The following is a 25,098-nucleotide window of genomic DNA, read 5'->3' on the forward strand; positions in this document are numbered from 1 at the left end:
AGCAGCAGCATTATTTGGCCATCAAGGGACAAAATGGAAACACTGACCTCCACAGGAAAACATCTCATAGTGCTCTGCATTCCCAAGTGTGCTTTGGGAAACTAATTTTAAATTCATACCTGGGATATTTTCTGTACCTTTCTCATTAGATAAATAACCACTATAGATTTTACTACTCTACAGTCCTATTCAGCAGATGGCTGTTTAATGGAGAGCATGGTCTCCTTTCCATAGTACACAGTCTGTTAACAGAGACACACAAACAGGAAAACTGAGACCCAGCTGAGGGGTTGTTTCAAGGGCCTGTGTTGGCTTTGGCAAAAGCTTCTGCTGCTTGAGTGGGAAATCAATTTTAACAGGTAATAGCAGAGAATTTCACTCTCTATTTGCTAAGGATCATGGGCAATTCTTACACATTAAGCATTTAAAAAATTTAATCCAACTGCCAGTCTGGCACTAATCTCATTCTCAAAAAGAGTCATGGCCCAGACAGTTGAGACCATTCCAAATCAGGGTCATCTTGGTAGGCTGTATATTTGCTCCTGTGTTGAAATAGCATGGCAGGGGATATGTCAGTTTAAATTAAACTTCAATACTTCAATAGCATTGATAGGAAGGATTCCACATAGATCAAAGAGTTAGGCATTCTTTGTCTGCTTCTGCAACAAAATTTTGTTGACCTTGAACATGCCAAGTTGTTTACTTTGCCATCGAGGAAATGGAAGCATGGCTTTAAAAATCTAAAAATCAACAAAGACTCCATTTCTTTTATATACTGCTGCCCCCACAATGTCTTGTGCTAGTTCAAGTGTTCTTATGAACCATTATTTTTATCTAAAATTCTCAATACATAGGCTTGTAGAAATTTGAGCGCAACTTAATAGAAAGTGATATTCCCTTTGTAATTCTCTGAAAGCATAATGAAGGAGAAAATTACTCCTCTGTTTGAATTAGAACCTAGATATAGTACAAATTTTTAATTTAGTAAGGTTTTAAATAATCTCTTTAATGTCTTGGTTTCCATTCCCACTACATTTCATAGAGCTTTATGAGTTTTCCAGCACTGCACACTCTCCTTCAGTAGTCTCACAATTACAAGACCACCTGCTTAAACCAAAACTCACAGTTCTCTCATTTTCAAGCCTACAAAAATGTCAGGGCAAATTTACTTTCATTTTATTTCCCTTGATCAAAGGGTTAATTCTAATTGTTTGGCCTATTGAGCTGGCCTAGAGACCAAACTTCCTATCCAGAGGAAAACAGGAAAAAAATGTTCTCAAGAGGGTGATCCTGAAATCCACTGTTTCCCCTACAGCTGTTCAGACTCCATGTGTAGACTTCAAAATACTACCTTATGCCAGGAGGTTTCTGTTTCCCCTCAGTGCCAGCTGCTCTCATCACAACCAGCTCACACAGGGATCTTATATTACCTGCTCCACTCAGGAACCACTTTTTATTCTCCATAAAGAAGCAGCAGGAGTTCTTCTTCTTCCTTCAGGCAGTAGCAGCTCTTCCAGATACTGGTACCTGCCCCTCTAAATTTCTCCCTCTCCTAGAGAGAGATTTCATTTTTCAAACGAACTGTAACTGCCCAGTGCATAAAGCTCAGAGGGTCACAGAACAGACATGTCCCCTTCTCTTCCTCTCCAGGTCTCTTAAATCATCAAACAGGATTGTCCTGGAATGATCAAGCTACAAAGGAGACTGAGCCTGCAGCCAGAGCGACAGCACACAGCCACCCTGCTGCTCAAAGTGCCACAGGACAAGCGCAGCTGGACAGCAAACCAGACATTTATGTCTAATACGTGGGGTGCAGCAGGTAGACAAAAGCTGGAATGGGAACATGGAACTGCCAGCAGGAGAGTAGGGGAATAATACATAAGAGTCGACAGATCTCCAAGCAGTTAAGAGGTTCAGTGAAAGAGCTGTTACATTATCAAGGATGGAGATGAACTAGATGTATTACTACCTAAATATATCCAAGTATAAAGTGATACTTTTCCTGGATTACTACTAAGGTATATAATAAAGCCTGCTTTACAACTCCTTTAAAAAGCTAAGGGTAGATCTAGCCTTAGCTTTTTATATATATATTTTTATATATTTTTATATATAAATACAGGTAGAGTGTCGCAAAGGAGAAAAGTGGCTGAACAAAGGGTGCAACAGCTAAAAAAAAATAATCTTTAAATATGGTAATCCCCCACTCTAGCAAGTCCTAACAGCCAATGGAGAGCGCAAATTTCGATCCCCCATTGCTTTAATTGCACTTTCCTAGTTTACAGCCACCAGGAAAAATGATCCTTTCGCCTGTACTTAGTATCTGTGTTCTACATCAGCTTCCCCTCAGGTCAGACACGCTGCACTGCCCCCACAGAGCTGCTTCTGCCCAGCTTCTGAAGCGTGACTGAAGCATTCATTCTCCATGAGAGGGGAAAAAAAGAGGAAAAAAAAATAAATCGACTTCTCCTGATTTTCTGACAATGCCAAAGAACTTCTCTCTTTTGATGCCACTTTTGAAGACTCAGATCAACAAAGAAAAGGGCGGTAGGACTTGAATCAGAGAGACTGGATCTTCGTTGGTTATAAAGTTATAGCACTTGCCTTAAGAGAAGAAAATTCTGACTCTACTCCCAGCAAACAACTCAATTTATTTGGGGTGTCTGTGTCTGTCCACTTGTGCACAGCAAATCAGCTCTTAAAACACTTAGGGCCGGACCACAGGACTGTCCAGAATCTGCAAGGCCATTACTGTCAGATTTAACTCCAGAAAAAGGATTTCTCCCCCCCCAAAAAACCACGACCCCACCGAATCCCTTCCCGGCCCGCACCTCGCGGACAAACCCGCTGGAACCGGGAATTCCCGGCTCGCGCAGCTCCCCCTGGCGGCCGCGGCCCCACAGCGCAACCACTCCGGGGTATCCCGGAACTCCAGGTGCTGCTGTTCGGGAACAAAATCCTGGAAAACCTCAACACCGACATCCTCTTCCACTTGCTGAAGTCCCTAAGGCAACTAAATAACGCTGGCGATCTCGAAACACGAGACAGAATATCTCTGAGCTCCACTGAGAGGGAGCTGTTATAAATTAACCCTTATTTCAGTCTGTTGTGGGCTAACATCATTTGCTCACTGCTCTAAGGAAATAACAATTCCACTTCGATTAAATCTCAATATGATTTGAAGTTCTGAAATAAGGTGCACACCTAACCTTGTCAAATCTATCTGAAAACCTGACCAAACCAGCTTAAGGACCAAGACAGTCAGGAACTGAGAGTCTCTAAAGCTGATGCAGTGCAAATTTGATTTTTTTTTCCATTATCTAAAGAGTATACAGTTAAAAAACTAAGCTGTCCTGAACTAGTACCTGGATCTTAGAGGATCGGGTTAATGCACTGGTGCAATAGTTGTGGCAGTTTGAGACATGACACTTCCTCAGCTGCCATCTTCCTCAGCCTTCTACAGTCTGTACCCCAGTGCCCCAAAATAAAATTATCAGATCATACTCATGTGCTTCAGAAAACCAGCTCAGTTGTAGAAGGAAGCAGTCTGAGGAGCTTTTTGATGAAGGTGTTGGTTCCATGCTCTAAATCTGCACTGCTGTGGTTCTGGTCTTCTGCCTCCCACCTTGACCATTCACGGCACCTCCCTTTTCCCAGTGCCCACACTCACCTGATATGACAGTGAACCAACACAAACTACAAAAGCATTTGGACTTTTTTGACAGAGAAGCAAGGGTCTCACTTCCTAAGGACAAGTGAAAACAGTGACCTGCAGGTCACTGTTCAGCCCATCCAGTTATTTCTGGAATGCTGTGGCCTATCCAGATGCATCCTGCAATTTTGGGCAGCAGCCACAGGTGACACAAGGTGAGATTCATCCAGAAAAATAAAAGTGCCAACTGCAGACATATTTCACGTAAGAACTGTCTTGAGTTAGGGATCTTCTGTGCTGGCCTGTTACATCCACACTGCATCTATTTTGCATGAGAGTCTCTTAGTGCAGCCAAGAAAGATAAGCCACTGTGGATAAACATTTATTTTGTCTGGCACAAATGTGTATGTATGTATACACATAAGCACTTGGGAAGAAGATATGTTAAGAAAGGGAAGTAGGAAAACTTACATTCACTCAGTACAGAGGGGAGAGAAAGAGAGAAAGAAGACTTAATCCCCAAGAGGGAATATGCCCTTGAGCTTCAGTGAGTTCACTGTGCTACACTGAAGCCTGAGTTCTAGAAGTCTCTCTCACCAATGTGCTGCTAAGTGTGGTAAAGCCCCCACACTTATGGGGTCAGGAGGGACATGAAGGTGATGCTGCCAGTGCATCATGACCTGTCTGCACCACAGTAATGAACAGCAGGAAGACACTGAAAATAAATCATGACAGCCTTTGCTTGCTGTCACCCAATTTCCTTTCAAAAAGGAAACGTTTCAGCAGGGAGTCGAATGCGTGTGCATGACTGGTGTGATACCTGATTAGCACATCAGCAAACGTGGGCATGCAGTTTTGCACGGACTGAGCCTCAAATCCACTCTGCTTCAGGTGTTCTGCTCACCCTGCCTCTGAGAAATGTTTGGACCCCATAAAGGCCAGATGTCCAGTAAAAGTGAAGTCGTACATTTTTCCATATGCAATCCATTCCTCGTCATTTTTCTAGTTTTCTACCCTCCAGTTACTTCTCTCAGCCACAGTCCATAGATTCACTGTTGCAAATTTCTATTTAGAATACAGAAATTGAGCTGCATGCTGCTCAATGTCAGTGACAAAAAAAAAGCAATTTTCACAAGATATACTTAGGATAAAGGCCTGTGTGATCTACCCAGAAGGTACTTTAAACAGAGGTGCTAGTGAAATGACAAAACACTAACAAATGTTTTCAGGCCAAGTATTTTTTCCATCAAAAATCATTCATCAGGTCACCTGTGGCACCATAACTAATGCAGAAGTTGATGGATGTTAATGAATTACAGTCAGTCAGGTGACAAGAAGGCAAGTGCATAAGACATGGAACAGTTGTTAGTTACACAGCCTAGAGCAATCTCAATTGACAGATTTAGCCAACCAAGGTCTCTGGCATTTTCAATGCCATCACATCAACATTAGATGGCAGCAAATACCCGTAAGTTAATACAGGGCAGGAGTTTAGAAAACTGAACCAGGGTGACAATCCCCAACGCTTCAAACTGCAAATACAGTCCTGTCAGTCCCAGGTCCTGAAAAACCCTCCCAAGACCCTCTACTTCAAAACAAACAAAAAGCCAAGCCAAACCAAAAAAACCCCAAAACTTAAATGAACATATCAAGTGACATCCAAAGCCAAACCTTAAGGCAGAGGACATACATGTCAAAATGATGTCAGATGGGAACTTCAAGGCCACCAAGTGATTTACTGACATCCCAAGAGCTTGGTTTGTCACTGCCTACAGAGTACTCCATGGCTGATTACACTTTCTCCCCCCCTGCTCCCCACACTTCTCCTGCAAAGACTGGGATTTTGTACCACTTCTACAACCACACTGCACTTTAGCATTATTTGCCAGAATTTTAGGATACCAAGGATGGATTAAAATTAAATGTGGCTGTCATAGCTCTCTGGTAAGAGAAAGAAGCAGAATGAAGTTTCTTAGTATGATACTTCACTTTTTCCTTTAAATCATTTTTGTTTAGTTTCACTCAGCAGGTTACAATGCAATACAGGCACTATAACACAGAGGTTATTGAAGGATTGTAAGTCACTGCTGGTATAAAATCCATTCTGTTGAATCAGTTGTAAGAGGTTGATTCTGCTTGTTCTGAGCATTTTCTAAACTGTATCCCATTGGTTCACATCACATAATCAGGGTTTTCATTAGAGGCGACTGAACCCCTGGACCATGAGTTACCTTTTATTGCCTAAATAAAACAATTTAGCTCTGCTAGAAAATGCAGCCAAAGGCATGTGAACGCTAGAGGGGAGCAGAGCATCACACCAGCTGAATACATACTGCAGTCCCTTCTGAGGAAAAATCACTGGCCAGGGGAACAATTTGGGATTCCCAGACTTACCGAACTATTATGGCATAAGTGAATGCAAGATGGAAATCTTGTTAGAAGAGATAACAAGCCAGCTAGTTCATGTCACTAATATGTGCCACTGCATTTCATTAGAGCTTCAGAATTTCTGTAACCTGCCTGACTAGACAACTAATATTTACTGGGATGTAATCATGATTTTTTTTTTTCAGCTCATTTTAAGTTCCAGCACTGAGAAGGTAAAGGTCTTAAAAATACATCCCCCCAACAACTTGAGTGTTACAAAGTGGCAGAGATGCTACTCAAAAAGACAGTGCACATTATACCAATACACCCTTGGTATCCCTTTGGGTAATAGACCCATTTTTTTTAATTTCCATTTCACTGCCTGACACAAGTTGGTGTTACCTGGATTACAACTCCAACATTAGAACATTAGAAACTATTAAGTAACAACAGGGAAAACTGGTTTAAAAAAGGGTAAGAATGAAATTGGTGGTATCCAGTAAGCACATTTTCTTCATTGCATGGGACCAATCCAGTCCATATGGAGTAAATTGTTAACATACCTCCTTTCTGCAGCAGATAGATGGGCACAACGTAAAGCATCACATGCTGGATATAATAAATTTCCATTTCAAATGGGAGCTGTGGAAAAAGGAAAATATTTGTAAATATTTTTCATCACTAACAACCAAGTTACAAGGAATCATTCTCCTTAGGACCTATGACAATGCATTGAGCTCAGTTATTTTATCACCTATGCATATTGACAAAGAGCTGACATTAATGGTCAGTGCCTTGAAAGTACCCTGAAACTGTACCCATTCCACTCCCCTTACCACAAATGGAAAGCAGCACTTCCAGTAGGCAATTCCCAAAGTTAGCCAGAAGCACAACACCAAAGGAATAGCATAAGATTGTTCTTTTTCCTTTCTTTGCTTGCATAAATTACCAATAACAATGCAAACCCCTCCAGTAATCAAACCAGAAACTCTGCACACCCCATACAACACAAGTCTTTCCAGAAAGAACAGATACTTGCTACCTTGTGAGTGACAGAACTCTATAAATGAGGTCTTGCATATATATTTTTTTATACTTTTATATATTAATTACCTGCAAAAGAAAGAACCTCAAAAGACCTGATTTATAGCAATCTGCATGCATGCATGGAACTGCTAAGCTTGACCATATATAAAATAAAAAATAACCAGTATTTTATTGGTTTTAAAGAGAAGCTGCAGAAAGATGTGGATAAACAAGTTACCAGTTAGTAGTAAATCATGTATTTCTCACCTGCTGACAACTTTGGGAAGTTACAGTTAGTCATTTGTTTGTTTAGTTGAATTAGTGTAACTTCCTGGAAGAGAAGTCAGGCTGTGCTAAGATAATACTCTGCTAAAAATAACTTGAACCATAATTGAGTTTGAGCCCCTTAAACCAGGCCCAACCAATTCTAGCTCTTTATCAGTTAGTATTTGAAAGTTATTCCCACCTCTAAGTACCTTTGCCTATATCTGTTTATCACACTAAAACAACACATTTAAAATTGAACAGTAGTAGAAAACACTCAAAACCCAGAATTCAGCTTCTTGCTGCAGCTGACTGTGGAGCAGTGTGGCTTTTCAGCTCAGTTATTTTTCTGAAGAGAAAACCGAACAAGACCACAGGTATGAGATCTCACAGGAATAACACAAAGCCATCAGCTTTGGTTCAATTGTCCTGTCATTCTACAGGCTAAAGTGAATTCAGACATGGGACCTACCACTGTGGCTTGTCTGTTGGAAGGAGAGAGGGGGACAAAAGCTTTCCTTTTCTATCGCTGTTCTGAGACACTGAAGCATTGAAACAGATATATTACAGAAATTTCTACATTAACAGAAGAGAGGTTGAAACATAGTTTGGTTTTCTTCCTAAACAGCAGTCAATGAACAGCTGGTAATTAACACAGTGATCTTTTAAATTCAACTACAATTCTTATATCCTATTTTTAATGTAAAAGATGCTAAAACCAACAGCCAGATTCTGCCAGTCCTGGCATCCCCCAGCTGAATGTCTGTTCCCCGATGGCAACCTCCAAGGTGTTCAGCCAGCTCCAGGGAGACTAGGCTAACAAACCTTTCCATACAATCTGTTGGGTTATTTTATTCCAAATATTCTGCATCAGAACATAAACCCAAGCAAGGTAATGGTATGCAAAAACAAGAACTTCATGGAAGTTGTGAGGTTTCCTGAACCTGAACCTTTCCTGCTGTCCCTTGTCGAAGGGCACAGAGAGCAAAGCGAGGGAATTAAAATTTGGGAAGGGGCTAAAGTAGTTTTCCTAATTGGAGAAAAAGCTGCACCTCTCCCACTTCAGAAACAATTGCTCCTGAATATAAACACCATAACGTGAGGCAGGCACTCCTGCCAAGGAGCATTCTCTGGTTATCTGTGGTTCCAAAAGGGCTTCCACTCTCGGAGTTGTGAGGGTCCCTTACACAAACACTGCGCTCAGGACACTCCTGAGAACAGAGGAACAGTTGTTTATGCTGCAGAAGTGTTGACAATATTTTTTTTGTGTGTAAAACAAACATCTTTTTTCCCCACTGTAAGAGATGGATTGTTCTGAAGCCTGGCTGATCATGCAAGTGCATTTCCTGCTGTAGAGCTGCAGAGTTTCTGTACAACCAAGCACTCAAGTTGCACAGCCAGGCTACAACAAACAGAAAATGAAAAAAACCACACCAGAGGAACTATAAAGTTGTACTGAGCAACTGGCTTACCTGGACCTAAATGCCTTGTCTATAAACTGTTTTATCAATAAAAGATTCACTCACAGATAGCAGAGAGGCACCTTCTACATGCAAAGAGAAACTGTAAGTGAAGATAAGCACAGGGGATCACCCAGCAGCTGGTTTTCAGTGGGCAAGCAGGTTAACACTTTGCTGTTTTCTGAAAGTAGTACTCTTCCCTCTGTTAAATATTTGTATCTTGGCTCAAGCACCATACTGTGCAAGAGCAGTTCCTCCATCATTCTGTACAATCACTGCAGAATATGGCAGAAAAGGAACAGAAAGAATTCAACTCCCAGGTTCTGGTCTTTCCTGTAGCACGTCCAGCACACAGCCCAGCAAACATCAAATGTTGCACTGTACCAGCCACCCTCTTAGACATTACCATCAATAACACACCCATACCAACTTAATGCACACAGCATGTACAACTGCCCAGAGATGCACCAGCCTTGGCTTTATCACCTACCAGCAACCCAAGCACAATCTCTCAGTAGCCCCCAACCGTTCCCGTTGTTCTTCCTTGTGCCAGTTAGATAAAGCCAGTTTAGAGACGACTTAATGAGCTACCATGACCTGGTTCACTTTGCTGGGCAGGCACAGGCACTTCAGGAAAACTGAATTACTTCAACAATCAGCAGGCAATGATTGGAGTGTGCATGGAATATACTCAAAGTCCTGCTCAGAGTATGATTCTGCCCCTAACACAGATTTTGAATGTGTACCTCTCTGGCCAAACAGTTCTAATAATAGAAAATAGCAGCTTCTGGAAACATTAAAACTGCACCATTTCAGCCATGTGAGCAGAGACAACAAGTCCAACACCTTTGGGACATGTCCTGTTTTTTACTTTATCTATATCAACATTTTCAGGACATCAGCTTGCAAAAAAAAAAAAAAAAAAAAAAAAAAAAAAAAAAAAAAAAACACCACAACAATCTACTTTTAAACCAGTAGAAAGAGTTTCCTTTAAAATTTGATTAATGCAATATGAAAGCTCAAACAAACCCAGTTACTTTCCAAACACTTGGAGTCTTTGTGCCAGTTAAATGAATTTACCCACATAGCCTGGTTATCAGGACCTACACTGTGTTCCATGTAATATAAACAGAGTAAAAAGAAGTCATTCTACTCCTGTATATCCTCTTATACCTTTCTAGGGTCCTACTTGGGAACCTAACAAGCCAATCCCCTTAGCATCTTCTTCTCTATTTACTTAAGAGTCACAAAAGATTACCCTTTGATTAGAGTGAATAATTAATGCTGATCAAGAATTAATCACATCATGAGAAAGGGATGAAATTATGAGGGAAAATTAAAATACCCTTTATTTCTGAAAGGATAAGAACTCACAAAATAATACTGCGAGTTCTGACTAAGAACTGAACAAGCTGACTGAATAAGAAACAGTTTTATCTCTATCCAGTGTCTATTCCAACGCACAAAATTTAATTCCATCAGCACATCATAAATAATGTAGCAAATAACTGGAGTATTTAGATGCCAAATAAATACAAGTGGGTGCATGGGTTGCATCTGTTAATTGTTGACACCTCAACATCATGCCAAGGCAGGAAAATATTTTCTTGGAAAGAACAGAATAGACTGACCTCATCTTTCAGGCTACATTTGTTTGGAACACTATCCCAGGTGCCCATTATAGTCCAACATGATTTTTGACAAGCACAGTTTAACTGAAAGATTAAAACAACAAAAGGTAGAAACTTTCTTCTGTAGGTACAGTGAATATCTCAACTCTCCATTTCCACTGTCGATAGACTACTATCTAAGAATAATTTTGAAATGACTGAGGTTCTAAAAAAAAAAAAAAAAATTAACAGATGCATGACAAGAAAATGGAAACCATGAAATTATGCCAGAAGCTTAACCCAATTTATTTTTCAGGATAATTTAATGTTGAAGTAGTTATACAAAAAGAATACTTACAATGCATTCAGTAATGTATTGGTAGCAAAAACGTGTGACCCAACAGCCTGTGCCACAAAATGTTTTAAGAGGTGTTCTGGAAATTACACTGAACAGGTTAACACTTGGAAGCAAAACCCTGATATCCACTAAATCATCCATCAGCTGGTGAAGCAATGATCCTCTTCCATTCTCTATCTCCTGCCTTTTGCCCCTTTCAGATTATTGGTAAGCACAAATAAAACTGCACATCTAATATCTTTTCCTGCATCTCACTGCGTTCATCTCCCTAATGATACACAACTTGCCAGCTATTATGCACATGCCTCCTGCTGAACTTGCTAAATTAGCAGGTGTCTCCAAACAGAGACTACAGATCAGCACCATTATTTGCTGCCTGCAAGATTCCAAACAATCACATGGAAGAGGGAGCTTTAGGACAATGTCAGCCGAGGACAACGAAAAACCTACCACAAGACAACATCCAATTGTATATCAAATAATTCACAAAGACAAAACACATTTTACATTCTGAAAGGCACCAGGGAGGCATTTTGGCACTCAGGGCCATGCATCCATTTGACACAACCCCTCAAAGTGATGGGAGGCACCAATCTCCTGCTCTCCAGCTCCACTGACCTCAGAACTCTCTCTGCCCCAGACCATCTCCCTCCCCACGCTGGGTTAGATGACCAATTTTTCATGCTCTTTGTGCCACACACTATATATTACAACTATTTACAGAAATATCTAAGTATATAACATTTTTGTATGAAACACACAAAAATATGACATAAAATATCATAAAACTGAAATCTGAAGTTGCTGCATAGAGACACGACAATTCTCGATAACCAAAAGTTTTTCACTTAGATACTATAAATCAGAGCAGACAGCTCAGACAAAATTATTGAGATTCTTTTGAAATTCCTACTAAGGACATTTCCTGCTTTCAGGACAATGTCAGCATAAACAACTACAATGATAGTTGTGGAGCTGAACGTCTGTCTGCCATGAGAGAATCTGGGTCAAAACAGCAGCACTCTACAACATCACCCACATTATCTTGTGCCAGAAGAAACATTGAAAAGAGAAAAGCTGTTAGGCCAAAAATATCCTAAGTTGTATTTACTCCAAAAATATTTGCTCTTGGACATTGTCCTTTGGCTCCTCCAATCCTAATTATGGAGACAATTTTGTGAATAGTCTGCATCTTTCTTATTTAATCACCACTGCCCTAATATGAGTGACATCTATGATTGTGGTAGAGAAAACAAAAGCTAATGAGTTATTAAATACTGCAACATTTTATCCTTCAAAGGTTACCCAGGAAAATAATTTTGTCATGCTTAAGGTTATATTTACTTGAAAACTAGATGGCTTTAAATACAAAATAAAAAGATTTATCCTTATCGGGAAAAAATCCCACTTGTTTTATTCATTTGATGCCCTTCAGCAGTATCAAGTTTTAATAAAACAATTGCAAACTGCATATAAGCATAAGTTTATACCTAATCTTATTTAGACAGTTAATATCTGCAAAGGGAGAGCCAATAACAAGATTTGCAATGGAGTCTGAAGTCCACAACAATTTTGTTAATAATATTAATTCACGTGCCATATGGCCAATAGGTTTAAGAATCTTACTAGGCACAACAATAGGTTAACTTTTTGTCCAGGAGACTGGAGTTTTATAGCAGATTTGAAAACTTAGATGGGAAAAAAGAAACCTGCTGTGCCTAATCTTGGGAGAGAGGGGTTGACAGCCAAGAAAAACATTTGGCATTTTCCAGGTCAGAGGAATCTTACATTTACACAGAGTCTGAAAAGCCTGAAACTGAATTTTGACCACATGCCACCAGGTTAACCTGTGAAAGCCTCTTTCAAAGCCATTAAAGTTTCCTCTCCTTTAAGGCCAGGATGGAACTGATGCTTGGAATGCAGCAGTGTTGGCTTTTCACACCGAGTTACAGACACCCCAAAAATCCAGGATTGGTATTTTGGCTCCACTGTAATGACCTGTACCGGGAACCTACAGCCTGGTAAAATAAACTTTAAAAGGCCAAACAAAGCAAAGCTCTGACATCTTTCCAAAGAAAATCTTTTAGAAATAAATTAAAAAGGAGGAAGAAAACTACAGTACACTCACCAGGCGGGTATTAACAACAGGAAACAGCAATGCCAACAGGGCCCCGTTCAGCATGTGCATCTGCAACCTTAGAAAAAAGATGGGATACTCTTTTCACAGATGGAAATCCAATGCAGTGCTTTCACTTATTTTATGTAGTAAAATAAGTGCTCTTCAATAAAAGGTAGCAAGACACATAAAATTCTTTTGGCTTGAATTTGAATAAAGTCATTGTTAAATGCAATTAATGAGATACTGGTAAATGCAATAACCAGGACAAAAACATATATTTAAATACACATTTGTAGAATTTCCTAAAGTAGGACTGCTTTCTATAATAAGCTTTGGATTCCTAGAAAGCCTGGACAGTCCATAATCCTGTTCATGATGCAAGCTGCTAGATAGCTGGAATTCTGCTGTTCACTTGTCTTCCAGAGCTTAAAATAGCATATTTGATAACAGTTTTTATCCTGCTTAACCCTACGAATGTATAGCTTCAAAGAAAAGCTTCAGCAATCTGAAAGAAGTCCCTTAAATAAAAGAACTACATTTATCAAAATGCAACAACAAGTTCTAAACAAAGCATGAGGTAGGACAGTAGTGTTATAATACTGCATTTTATTCAGTTTTCAACCATCTTTTTCTGAACCACTGTTGCATCACAGGAACAGAAAAATTGTATCTTACATAAAGGAGACTGAAACAGTTTGGATACTAAGTAAAGCATAAACTGCCACCAACCACTGAACCACTGCCTGTCATAAACTGTTAGGAATTTAAAAGGAATTTGAAGGGGGGGACGAGGGGGAGAAGGTATTACAATTTTAAAACAGTCTTTCACACATAATTTATATGCTGTCAGGGTGTCAAAATAGAAATACTCAATCTGAAACAAACAAACAAACAAACAAACAAATATTGTGGCCTCTGCTCTATAACCTTTAGCAAAGATTTCCTGGACACCAGACATACTCTTCACACTCTCCAAGATGGAGATGCTGACACAGGATCCCTATAATCCAGCATAAAAAATAAGGAACAACGGGGAAAAGTTGCAGAGAGAAGGTAGGAGGCATTCCCCCAGCATAATTTTTCCAGTAAATGTCCACAATTAGACAAGAAAGAGCTGAATTTAATGTCAGGGTGGCAATTACAGCCATTCCCAACTACCATTCTGCCTGGGAAGTCCCCTGACCCTCCCCACAACACAACTAATTCAGTCCTTTAGCTGCTCACTGGACTCTGCTGCCGTAGCCCATTAGAGCCTCCTGCACATTAGAAACTCTTGTGGTTCCTAAAGTAACATGCAGTATTTTAGGAAAGATTGCATGGATTTGAGAAATACCCAGGTCAGCAAGAATTTGCATTAACTATTTGACCTTTCCTATCCACAATTTTAAAATTAGCCCCATACTGTATGCATGGCCTCCAATGAGGCCCAGTTACTAATTTTTACTGAGGATAATAAAAAGGTGCAAGGCCCATGACACAAATTACAGCAGCTCATACATTAATCTGCATTAACTCCTCTATTACTGAGCTAATTCATGTTCAAAAGTGAGGCCAAACCCACCACAGAGAAGCACCAAGGGTATGTGGCCCAACACTCACCCTTTAAGCTCTGACTCCCTTCAATGTATCATTTTTCAATCCAACCAATATGCATTTCCAACTGGACACAAAACTTAGTATTTTATGACTTAAGCAGTGATTAACTTCTAAAATACATTATGAAAGTAGACAGAAATGTAGTAAGGAAGAGGTATTACCTGAAGAGAATCATTGCAGTCCGACATGGGGGACAGGCGAGAAGAAAAATCTGAAACGTCAGAAATAAATTCACATTAATGACATGACCTCTTTCAGACTCCATTTTCTAAATCTTTCCTACCCAGTTCTGTATGTCACAAATCATTGCTAACCAGAAGAACTGTTTTACAGCAGAGCTAGAAAAGACTAAAAATCTTGAAAAGAATTAAAAGGTCTCACTTCACCCACATAAAAAGGATTTAAGCAGTATGAGCAGCACCAAGAGTTCAGTGCCAAACAAACAAGTCAAATTCTAGCTTGTTGTTATTGGCTTTATAAAAGGTCTCTCAAAAAGCAGATTACTGTATTAGCAATCATTTTCTACAGCAGGTCCCTCAACCCCCAATCTTGATAAGGTCCTTGCTGTGCTAAAGACCAGCACTTACAACAACACCACTGCCCTTCCCTTCAGCAGTGCCAGATCCAGCTCTTGAGGGTCCCACACAAGATGCCTGTCTCTGAAAGCCTCCTAATACTTCCCAAAATAAGGCTACCACAGTATCTGCTCTATGTGTAAGCTTAGCAGTCACCTTTAAATGCTTCCATTGTCACACTCAGTATTTGGAAACTACTGTAAAAATGTCACCAATTATTAGCCACCAAAAGTAACTGAATACAATGGGAGCAGCATGTTTGTTTTTCTTTTCAGGCCATACTCCTACCATAAATAGGACCTGATCTAAATTTTTATGTAATAAAGTTCTGTTGATTTGCTAAAATGCCCCATCTAAATTTAGAGGACAAGCATCATCCTTTTATATACTGACACAAGACATATGTTGCTTTTGAAGCACAGTTAATACTGCCATGAAACAAATTCTGCTCTTCCAAGATAAATTTTTTTCTTTCTCTTTCCTACATCTTAAAAAAAAAAAACAAACTAGAAAACTACAGATTGAGCTTTTTCTTTATATGCACAAATTAATCAAACCAGAAATGTGTCTTAATCACACCAGACATTTCTTTTTCTAATGCACTGCAGAGTGCTCCAACTACTCCATGGTAGAGCAAAAGCTACAATACATGTCTGTACACTGAATCTCAGTGCTGAGGGTAAAAACCAGCTCACATTTAAAAAGGATGGCACTGCTACAAAGTCTCAGATGGACATACCAATTTAAAACACTTCACTACCATGGAGACAGGCAAAGGAGAGAACAAGATTCACAGCTGCTTATTTTTACTTCAACTCTACTGAAAGAAACATTTTTAGGAACTGATGAGGGAAAAATAAATATTTAACACTTTTAAGCATGCAAATCCCTCTGTTAGGGGGCATCTTTCACAAAATAAGCCTGACTTCCATTTTTTACGACAGCAGAAAATTCATAACCAGAATGTTTATGTTAAAACTCAGGATTATGGAACAGATCTTCAAATGCTTCAGCTGTCAGCTGCAAATTTTCTCCTTTGTCTAACATTTCCTAGTTTCTTTGACATGTTAGCATGCCACGTTTCCCCAGCAGTTTTAGTAATCAACATTTCAAAAATCAAGACTAGTAAAAATCTCAAGAGCTATTCTCAAAAGATATGTACAATCTTTTGTTCAAAATGGAACAGCAATACTGCCTCTGAACTAAAGAAAAACACCTCTTCAAATACCTATTAATTGAATGTTATTGCCTCACTTCATGAGCTAAATAGGGAGAGCTCACTGATTTTGTTTGTTTGGTCCTATGAGTTGGCTGGATTTCCGCTTTTCTTTTATTCCAGAACGTTCCAAATCTCTACAAAATACTACACATAAGAGCTCCCCTCAGAAGTATTTTAATGGCACTAATTTTCAGTCAGTACACTGCGGCAGAGAGCAAAGTCAAAACTTGTCATGAAAAGCTTTTCTTCCACCAGCCTTAGCCCTGCTGAGACAGAAACATGCATAACAAAGATCATCTTGTTTGATCAACAAACTAAAGAGACAAAAGACAATTCAAAAGGTAGGGGGGAAGAACAGAACGAGTCACAGAATTCTAACCATTCCAGATTCAGCATCACACGAAGTAGCACTCCTGGGATCAATGGGAACACTTACAGATGTCTGAGTAGCTCCTGGCAGAAGACAGCCAAGCACAGGACGAGTAAAACCCCTGCATCTCACACACACAGCACGGATTTCATTCACCTTTCAAAACCGCAGCTTGTCTGTCCCTGAGCCGCCTGTTTGATTTAGTATCTCCTTGCAGCAGTCTGGAAACACATCTTTCTTTTCAAACACTGCAGTCCTGATCACTTAACCAGATCATAAATTGATTGGTTTAGTGTACTATTTCAGAATGAAAGCTTCAAGAGGTTAGACTTTAATTTCTACTGGCAATATTCAGAGCAATGTGAAAAATTCAGGGAAACCAGATTATTCCAAAATTGGAATGAATTTAAAACAAAAGGAAAAAAAAGCAAGAGAGGGACAGGCTTTGGTCAATCTGCACTGAAATAAAACTTTTCACCCTCTTAGGTGTATCCAAGTACTCTCCAGAGCAGAAGAGATTAAAAGGTATGTTTAAAAGGCTAAGATACAGTAAAGTATACTTACCCAAGAGTGGTAGGGTTAAGTGTACTTTACTGTACTTATAAAAACCATCCATTTTCCCACACAAGACAAGGAACATCTAAGCAGAGGGACAATTTAAGAGATGTTAAAGTCTTGGTTAATTAACTCGAAACTTAATGTTAAAGTAAGTTCAAAACAATCATTCTATCATTTATCAGGAAGTAATAGTTTAACAGCTCCACCTTATAGCTTTGACTTGGTATTTCTTTCTGTATAAACTATCAGTTCAGCCCTACCACTTATAAGCCATCATTTGCTTTCTGAAAGGTAACTGAAATAAAAATCATACCTGTGGTTTGACAAGCTCAGACTGCCACATCTGAAAAAGATGTTACATTCCAGTTGCTAAATAGCAGCAAGTTGAATGTATTTAATATTTTAGCATAAAAACCACAGCTGCCTCACTGTCACACAGCTTTAGGGATTAATGTGTCCTGTGGAATTGCTAACCTAACGTGAAGGATACTCATGATTCAAAGCAACACTGCTGGCAGAGCATTAAGAAATACTTCAATAAAAGTAGCTTCTGTGTTACATAAACCAGACTCTGGCAGCACAGGAAGCTGCCTGTCCCTGCTTTCCACCTCCCAGCTTCCCAGTTCTACCCAGGGATGGATGAGGTGTAGCAAGTTGAACAGCTTCCATCCTCTATAATCTAATGTATTGTAAATTATATATGTTCATTAGGACAGATATTCTAGATTAATCTCCCCTTCCACAGGCTTAGTTTTTTAATTGATAAACCTATACTCACCCTCTTTCCTTTTAGAGTCTTAGGTAAAAGATTTCTAGATTTCTCATATTTTAAGATTAATTATTAACATGACTCAGGTCTTTCTATGCGTGCATTAGCTTTAGTTATCACATCTTAGTATTTCAGAGGTCACTGAAGTTACTTTTCCTTTTTCCCCTCACCACTTTATGCACCAGTCCTTCACTAGTAGTGGGTTACTTCATTCCCCATTCTTAAAATCAGTGCTTTAACAAAACCTGACAATCAAAAAAGCAAAAGTCCGATTTCTTAAGAAAATCTAAATTCAGTGTAAATTAAATTAAATTACATTGAAATCTGTCAGTGACACTGCGGGAGCTTGCATGAGTTCACAATAAAATTTTTACATGCACTTTCATATACATTCACTTTTGTTACGTCTTCCTCCCCAACAAGATGTTTTGCATCAGTTTCCTACAGAAGTAAAATCATCACAGCAAAGTCCTGCTCTACTCGGCCTCAAATCACCAATACCTTTTTTCCTGTTGCAGTTCAAAATCCCTCAATTTGTTGGATTTTACAACAGAAATTTGTGATCTTTAAAACCAGCAGAATAATAAATATCTAATAGCCTTACTACAGCCGATTTTTGCCAAAGAAACAGAAACAGCAACACAATCCACAAAAAACTAAGGCATACAACACCACATTCCTGATAATTTAAGTTGGCATTTCACTAACCAACAAAGTATCACAGTACAAACAATTAAATTGGCTTGACACTAATTACTTGGCCATCTGAATAAACATAAACCCTCACCACAGCAATCTAAAGCCCTGAGGAAGTGTCACCAGAAACATGAGTGCCATTACACCCTTTGCAGGTTTCGAAATCATGGCTCAGGTGAACATCAAGGTTCAAATTGCTGCAGGGAATGGACAACCCCTGCAGTAAAACTCATCATCTGTGACTGGCAGTGTAAACATTTACAGCAGGGCAAGGAGACAGCACAGAAGGGTTTCTTAGACTGGAAGGTGAAAGACATCCCAATCCTTGGAATTTATAAGGTGTCCAGTATGGTCACTGCTGCTGTTTTAGTCCACCACCCCACTGAGGTTCCTAAAGGCTTCAGGCAGCTACTCCTGAAACATCAGTTTAAGTCACCAGCAAACAACCTATATGAAATGGTGGGTGAAACTGCCAAATAGGATAAAAAAAAATCCTTCCTAAAAATATATTGCAGCCAACAGTGATACATTATAACACACTGAAACAATATAAATAGCTCTGTTCTCAAAAAAAAGAAACTAAACAGAAGAGGAAAAAAGAAAAGAGGTCTGTCCCTCTCTAATATGTTGCTCGAACTACTTATGTGGTCCTTTGAATTATATTTGCTTTAAATGTATGATGATCTCATCAAAACAAACCAATATCTGGTTACTTAATCATTCATCTAGTGGCCTTTAGATGATAACCCTCAGTGTAAATATTTGGGGTCGGAGAAAGTTAAGCTTTTTCATCTACAATTTCCAACCATTCAGTTCCTATTCCGGTTTAGAGAGCAGGATTACTCTGTATCAGTTCCCTGCTTGTTATATTCTTTTCTCCTAAAAGTATCCAGAATAAAGGAGAGAATTACCTACCCTCAAGCACAGAGGCATTTCCAAATTCTAGCAACTTCAAAGCAAAGGCTTAACCAAGAGCTTTAGATTCCAATTCCTCAGCTCAAACATTGACCAGCACCATGACACATTCCCGTGGTCCCTGTCACCTGGACTAAAAGGCGCATTTTCAGCTCAGGATAAACCATCACAGGCCAAATCTTGTTTAAATTAAAATGGCTGAACCATAATCTTCTGAAACAAAGAAAACCGTGAATCACAGCCTTAAGACATATTTGCTATCCTTTCTATACTAAATTAAAAATGTCTATTATTTCTGAATAGGAATCCTTGCCATTCCTTCTCCATTTCTCTACTATATGCTGGGATTTACTAAAAATAAACACAGTGGTGAAACGAAGTATATACTATGTTAAAACTATCACAGAAAAGCTTTTCCTCAGCTCACCAAATAATTACTACATTAATTACAGTATCAGTAAAAGCCTCTAAACTTCAGTTGACAGTGTCTTTGAAACCCAACAAAATCATTGCTTAAAACCAAATTGTAACAATTAAGAAAAGGCTGACAGTTCTCAGAACCAGGGGCAGATTAAACCACCCGAGCACGCCCTGGTGCTCTGAAAGCCACACTCATAATCTGGAGCATCACAGACCCAGCATAAAGGAAGTGAAGAAGTGTCTCCTGATCTGCCACTTCCTATCTGTGCCCCTGAGGCTGCCATCACCTTCCTGGGGGTAAAATGCCCTCTTTTGCAAGAAATGAGGTTTGCAACTGAGAAACACTGGTGCTTTCAGTGCTCCTTCCCTAAATGTGAAATGAAGAACTGCTACATGAACACAAGGGTTGTGATTGAAGAGTTAGAAAAATTTATAGCTTAAAGAATACAGAACAGATAAAGAAAATTGGTTTGATATCATTGGTTTTGACACTGCAAGGCATGAAACCCTTTCACCTCACAAAAGCAATTCTGTAGGTGTTCTGATGCTCTTACACAGGGAGACAACACTTATGCAGACACTTCTCAACAAGCACATTCTGGCTGCTGCCAAAAGTCTCCTTCACAAAACTTGCAAAGAAATCAACAGTGCTGTGATTGGCTCTTGAGGGGACCCTCCCTCTTCCACTGCTGAATCAGAAATTTAAGACTTCCTTCACACAGACAATTTCAGTACCACAATTCCGTGCCCTAAAATACTGGAAAGGATTAGTGTCTTCAAAACATAAACCTGGTTCCTTAAACATACGCTGAATTTTTTCCTGCTATGCAAAGGCCAATAGGTTTGCAACACCCTAAGGATTTAATGTTTCCCTCTTAGGATACCCTTTTATGCCAGGTTTACAGCAGCAGCACTTGCTCCAGTTATATCCCCAGTCTTAAAAGGCAAGTGGTTTGTGGTTTGGTTTTTTTTTAAACAGAAGTATTCAAATAATTTTCACAAAGACCATTCTTTACAAGAAGAAAGAGTTCAGTATGAATTCCTTCATAGACATCTCCCCTTGATGCACCAAACATTAGCTAAGCATTGTACTGCACAAACCAAGCCCATCCCCATCCAACAGCTGGCAGAGAAACCAAATAAGTTTCCATTCATCTTTGTTTTAAAATACATATAGTATTTTTAAGAGTCGAAATATTTATCTCTCAATGATGCTGCACTTATGACACTAGTGAAGAAACACCCTTCTTCCTCCAGAAGCTCTGCAAGAAGCCAAAACCCAGAGCAGGGCTGGAAATGATTATCACTGTTTGTAGATAATTCAGCCAGGTGACAGGGCAGCAACAAATTCTCTGAAGCTGATTAACCACAACAACTGTTCAGGCAGTTAAATATGTTCACTTCATTGACACTTCCTCCTTACAATGACACATCTAAGCTAATTCTTTCCACTTATGAAAAGACTTGATTTGAACAGAAGTTGGCATGATAGGCAGAAATTAGACACCTGATCAAAACAGACTCAGTTGTAGAACCCAGTAGCCCTAATATTACTCAGTTTTGTCTTCCCAAATGCACCACACATCTAAATCCCATATTATTTTGATCTCATTTCAGTCTTAGGTCTTTTAAGAGCAGAACTTTAGCTTTTATGCAGAGAAAATCTGAAGGATAACTTCTAGTTCCGAATATTTTTGGCTCAGAGCCCAGAGCCTTTGTTGTTGAGGTGAAAGAAGTCTCAGCTGAAGAAAATGAAAAGAGAAATGGAGTGAAAGAAGAGCACTTTAACAACAGCTACTGTTGGCTTCTCTTTGAAGTGATCCTGATTGTTGTAGTACCTTTCATCTCTTCACCTCCTACTTTGTTCATCCTATTATTTAGACATGGCAGCAGGGTTATGTATAAACTACTGCAAGAACAGAAGTGAAAGATAAATTATATTGTCATATATTTCACCTTGCCAACCTGTTGCCCTTCAGATATTTAGGCCAAAAATCAATGCTTGCAAGATTACACCTATCTATTACTTGTCTGCTGCTGGAAGTCATTGACTATCCCTGTGTCTAACCTGGTGTCTCTGTGGAAAGCTGTTGGTTTTGCCATTATTTTTATCCTCTACATTAAGCCCAAGCCTGTTTCTAAATGAAGGGCCCAACTTCTGCATTTTGCTGACATACCCACCTTCTCAATTTCACAAATGCTGGAACACCATTTCTAATGACTAATTAGCACAGGATTATTTTTAAAAGCTTCGCAATTGGTCAAAAAGAGATTCAGAACAGCCCATGCCTGACTACAGGGCTCAAGTCTCCATCTCCTTGGGGAAGGCATTATTGAAAGAAGTGAACAATCCTTGCTCCCCCATGGCTCTGTAAGCATTTTGCTGAACATCATAACATCCTATCATAAAGACAACTAAACTTTCAAATCCTACTGCTAACATATCCCCACCTCCTTTCTGGAGAATTACTAGGAAAATTTCCCAGTTATCACTGAGTATTGACTAGAAATGGAATGTGGCTGTATGATTTCATTTTAATTACTTCTACATAGTCATTCCATAACTTCAGTCCCAATACTGACTAACTGATTGCACAGCAATCACTACCCCTTCACAGGAAGGAAGTGTCCTATGCTGTAAACTACTGAGCAAACATTGCATCACGGCCTAGGAATTTACATAACCTACTAATTAAGTTCCGGAACTGTAAATTAATTGCTGTACAGGTCTTGAATATTGCTGTACCACTCTTGAAATAATACCCATCTCCCTCAAACCTCTGGTACAACCAGAAAAGATGTTTCCCGTCCTGTTAGGACATGCTCTCCAGGTGTGAATCCAACAGCTGGCTTGATCTGATTCAGCCCAGATCACTTTGCATCCTGCAGTAGGAGACCAAGAATGGCACTGATCCAATATTACTGATCCTAGACAGTTGTTACCACGCCAGCTTTTATGAAAGCCTTTTTGACACTCTTCTAAGTTGTTTCTAATCTTCTAAGCTGAGGATTCAACATTAGCAAAATTAAACAAAGTAATAATTTTATGTCTCCCACCCTTCTTACCAAGCTCAGTGGGACTGACAGTTAAGTACATCTATAGGAGTATTAACAAACAAGCTTCTAGGCTTTAGATATCCCAGTTCAGTAACTGTTTATCTATGTATCCTTCTATGTATCCATTATTTTGAAATCTATACAAGTTGCACATTTTTACACATCAACAACAAGTCATTAAAACACATGATTTATCCACAGGTATTAGGCCATATTACCTTGTTCAACTCCATGTCTGAGACACAGGTAACACCTGCTTCCTCAGGTGTTAAGATTAGAAAAGTAAACCAACAAAGAATAATTTATTTCTTCAACACCTTCACAAAATACATTCACACCCAAAGAAGTCACTTGCTTGAAAAAGTTGCACAGAGATTACACAGCTGCTTTCGCAATTATCCTGTTCTCATTAGGTTTGGTGCAAATTTGAGCACTACTGTCAGCGGAAACAGCCTCTTCTAGTCTTGAAACAAGGATCAGGTGAAAGCAAGTGCTGAGAAAACCTTAATTATTTACATTTTCAACCGGAGATTAGGACATTAATCATAGCTACAATTTCACCTTTTCATCTGACTCAGGTTACTTGAGAGATTTCACTTAAACTGACTAAAAATTGAGTTTAAAATGTTTATATCAATTCTTAGCATTTGTACTTTTGCTATGCACTTTTGGTCCACAAACAGACTATGGGAAAAATACTGCCTTGCAAGTACACCACAAAAGCCAACTTCCAGGTGACCCTACACAAGCCTTACCTGCATCATGGTGACCACATGGCAGGGATTCAGGAGGTAAATGACAGTCCTGGTGGCAAACTTGAAGCCCACCTCCAGCCCAAAGATGAGGCAGAGCAGCACCAGCAGCACGTTCTTGCCCAAGCTCTCCTGCTTAGTCTGGGGCTGCTGCAGCAGATTCTCCAGCTCCCTGAGGTGCAGATGCCTGAGCTTCCCCAAGGACAGGAGGATCTCCACGATGCCTACGCTGAGGAAGACCAAACTCTCCAGCAAGCGCTGCTTCCCCGAGAGAAAGGCAGCGCATTCCGGCCCTCCATTGCCGGCAAAGCTGGGGTCCACCCCCCCATACATCCAGTCCAGGAGGTTGTGGAGGCTGTAGCGAGACATGGCGGGACGGTGCCTCTTCTCCAGGAACAGGTACGAGCAAGACGGAATCAAAGCCAAAATTCTGCCGGGCTGACGAAACATGAAATGTCCAGAGGTTCCCTTTGCAGTCCTTCCTTCCCGGGCTCCAGGAGAACGGGGCAGCTCCGCCCGGGGCAAGGGCAATTCTTCACTCTCCCTTCCGATGCCCGGAGGAGCCCCGCTCGCAGCAGCCTGCGGGGAGGGAGAGGCCGCAGCTGCACGGAGCCTGTGAGCTCCGGAGCCTCGAAGCTCCAGACCCCCCGCCCCGGGACCCCTTCTCTTCCCACCCGGCTCTACCGCCCACCCCCGCCGCTCTCCCCTTCCCCACCGTGCAGGGCTGCCCTTACCCGCGGTCAGCGCTGTGACCTGCCCGCCCCCTCCCTCCCTCCTTCCCTCCGCCCGGTCCCAATCCCGGTCCCCCCCGTCCCCGCATCCCCCGGCGCGGCGCGGCCGCGGTACCTCCGCGGGCAGGCGGGTGTCAGGGAGCGGCAGGCCCAGCGCCCCCGGCCATGGCGCCGGCCCCGGCGAAGGGAAGGGACGGGAAGGAGGAAGCAACGCTCCGCTCGGCGGCAGCGCCGGCACGGCCGAGACTCCGGGCCCGAGCGGGCGGGCCGCAACCCGCGGCTGGCCCGGCCCCTGCCCGGCGCCGCAGCATCACCCCACCGACGTGCCTGACTCACGCCGAAAAATGGACGTGTCCCCCCGAATTGGCTGCGCCCGGCCGCCCGCTCCTCCCTCCGCCCCGGCTGCGCCCGCCTCCCGCCGCTCCCCATCGCCTCCCTCCGCCGCTGCTCCCTCGGCGGGCTGCGCGATCCCCGTCCTCGGCTCCCTCCTGCCTGTTGCCTCTGCTCTCGTCTGGCTGCTCCCCTCCCTCCTCCTCCTCGCCCTTATCGCAGTCAGCCCCACGCAGCTGCCCGCGGTTCGCCCC

General features: G+C 40.8%; 1 protein-coding gene across 1 annotated transcript in view; it reads right to left on the bottom strand.

Moving 5' to 3' along the window:
* TMEM164 (transmembrane protein 164) overlaps positions 1–24,683 on the bottom strand; it is a 34,057-nt gene extending 9,374 nt beyond the window's left edge. Inside the window, exons 1-5 of the mRNA XM_017815914.1 lie at positions 24,630–24,683; positions 23,787–24,362; positions 14,614–14,663; positions 12,866–12,932; positions 6,583–6,661 (exon numbers count right to left, since the gene is read on the bottom strand). Of these exons, the coding sequence (XP_017671403.1) occupies positions 6,583–6,661; positions 12,866–12,932; positions 14,614–14,663; positions 23,787–24,233 (643 nt within the window). The 5' untranslated portion in view covers positions 24,234–24,362; positions 24,630–24,683. The remainder of the gene's footprint in view (positions 1–6,582; positions 6,662–12,865; positions 12,933–14,613; positions 14,664–23,786; positions 24,363–24,629) is intronic.
* Between the last annotated feature and the right edge of the window lie 415 nt (positions 24,684–25,098).

The sequence above is a fragment of the Lepidothrix coronata genome, unplaced genomic scaffold, assembly GCF_001604755.1.
Source record: "Lepidothrix coronata isolate B3197 unplaced genomic scaffold, Lepidothrix_coronata-1.0 Scaffold2, whole genome shotgun sequence".
Taxonomy (NCBI): domain Eukaryota; kingdom Metazoa; phylum Chordata; class Aves; order Passeriformes; family Pipridae; genus Lepidothrix; species Lepidothrix coronata.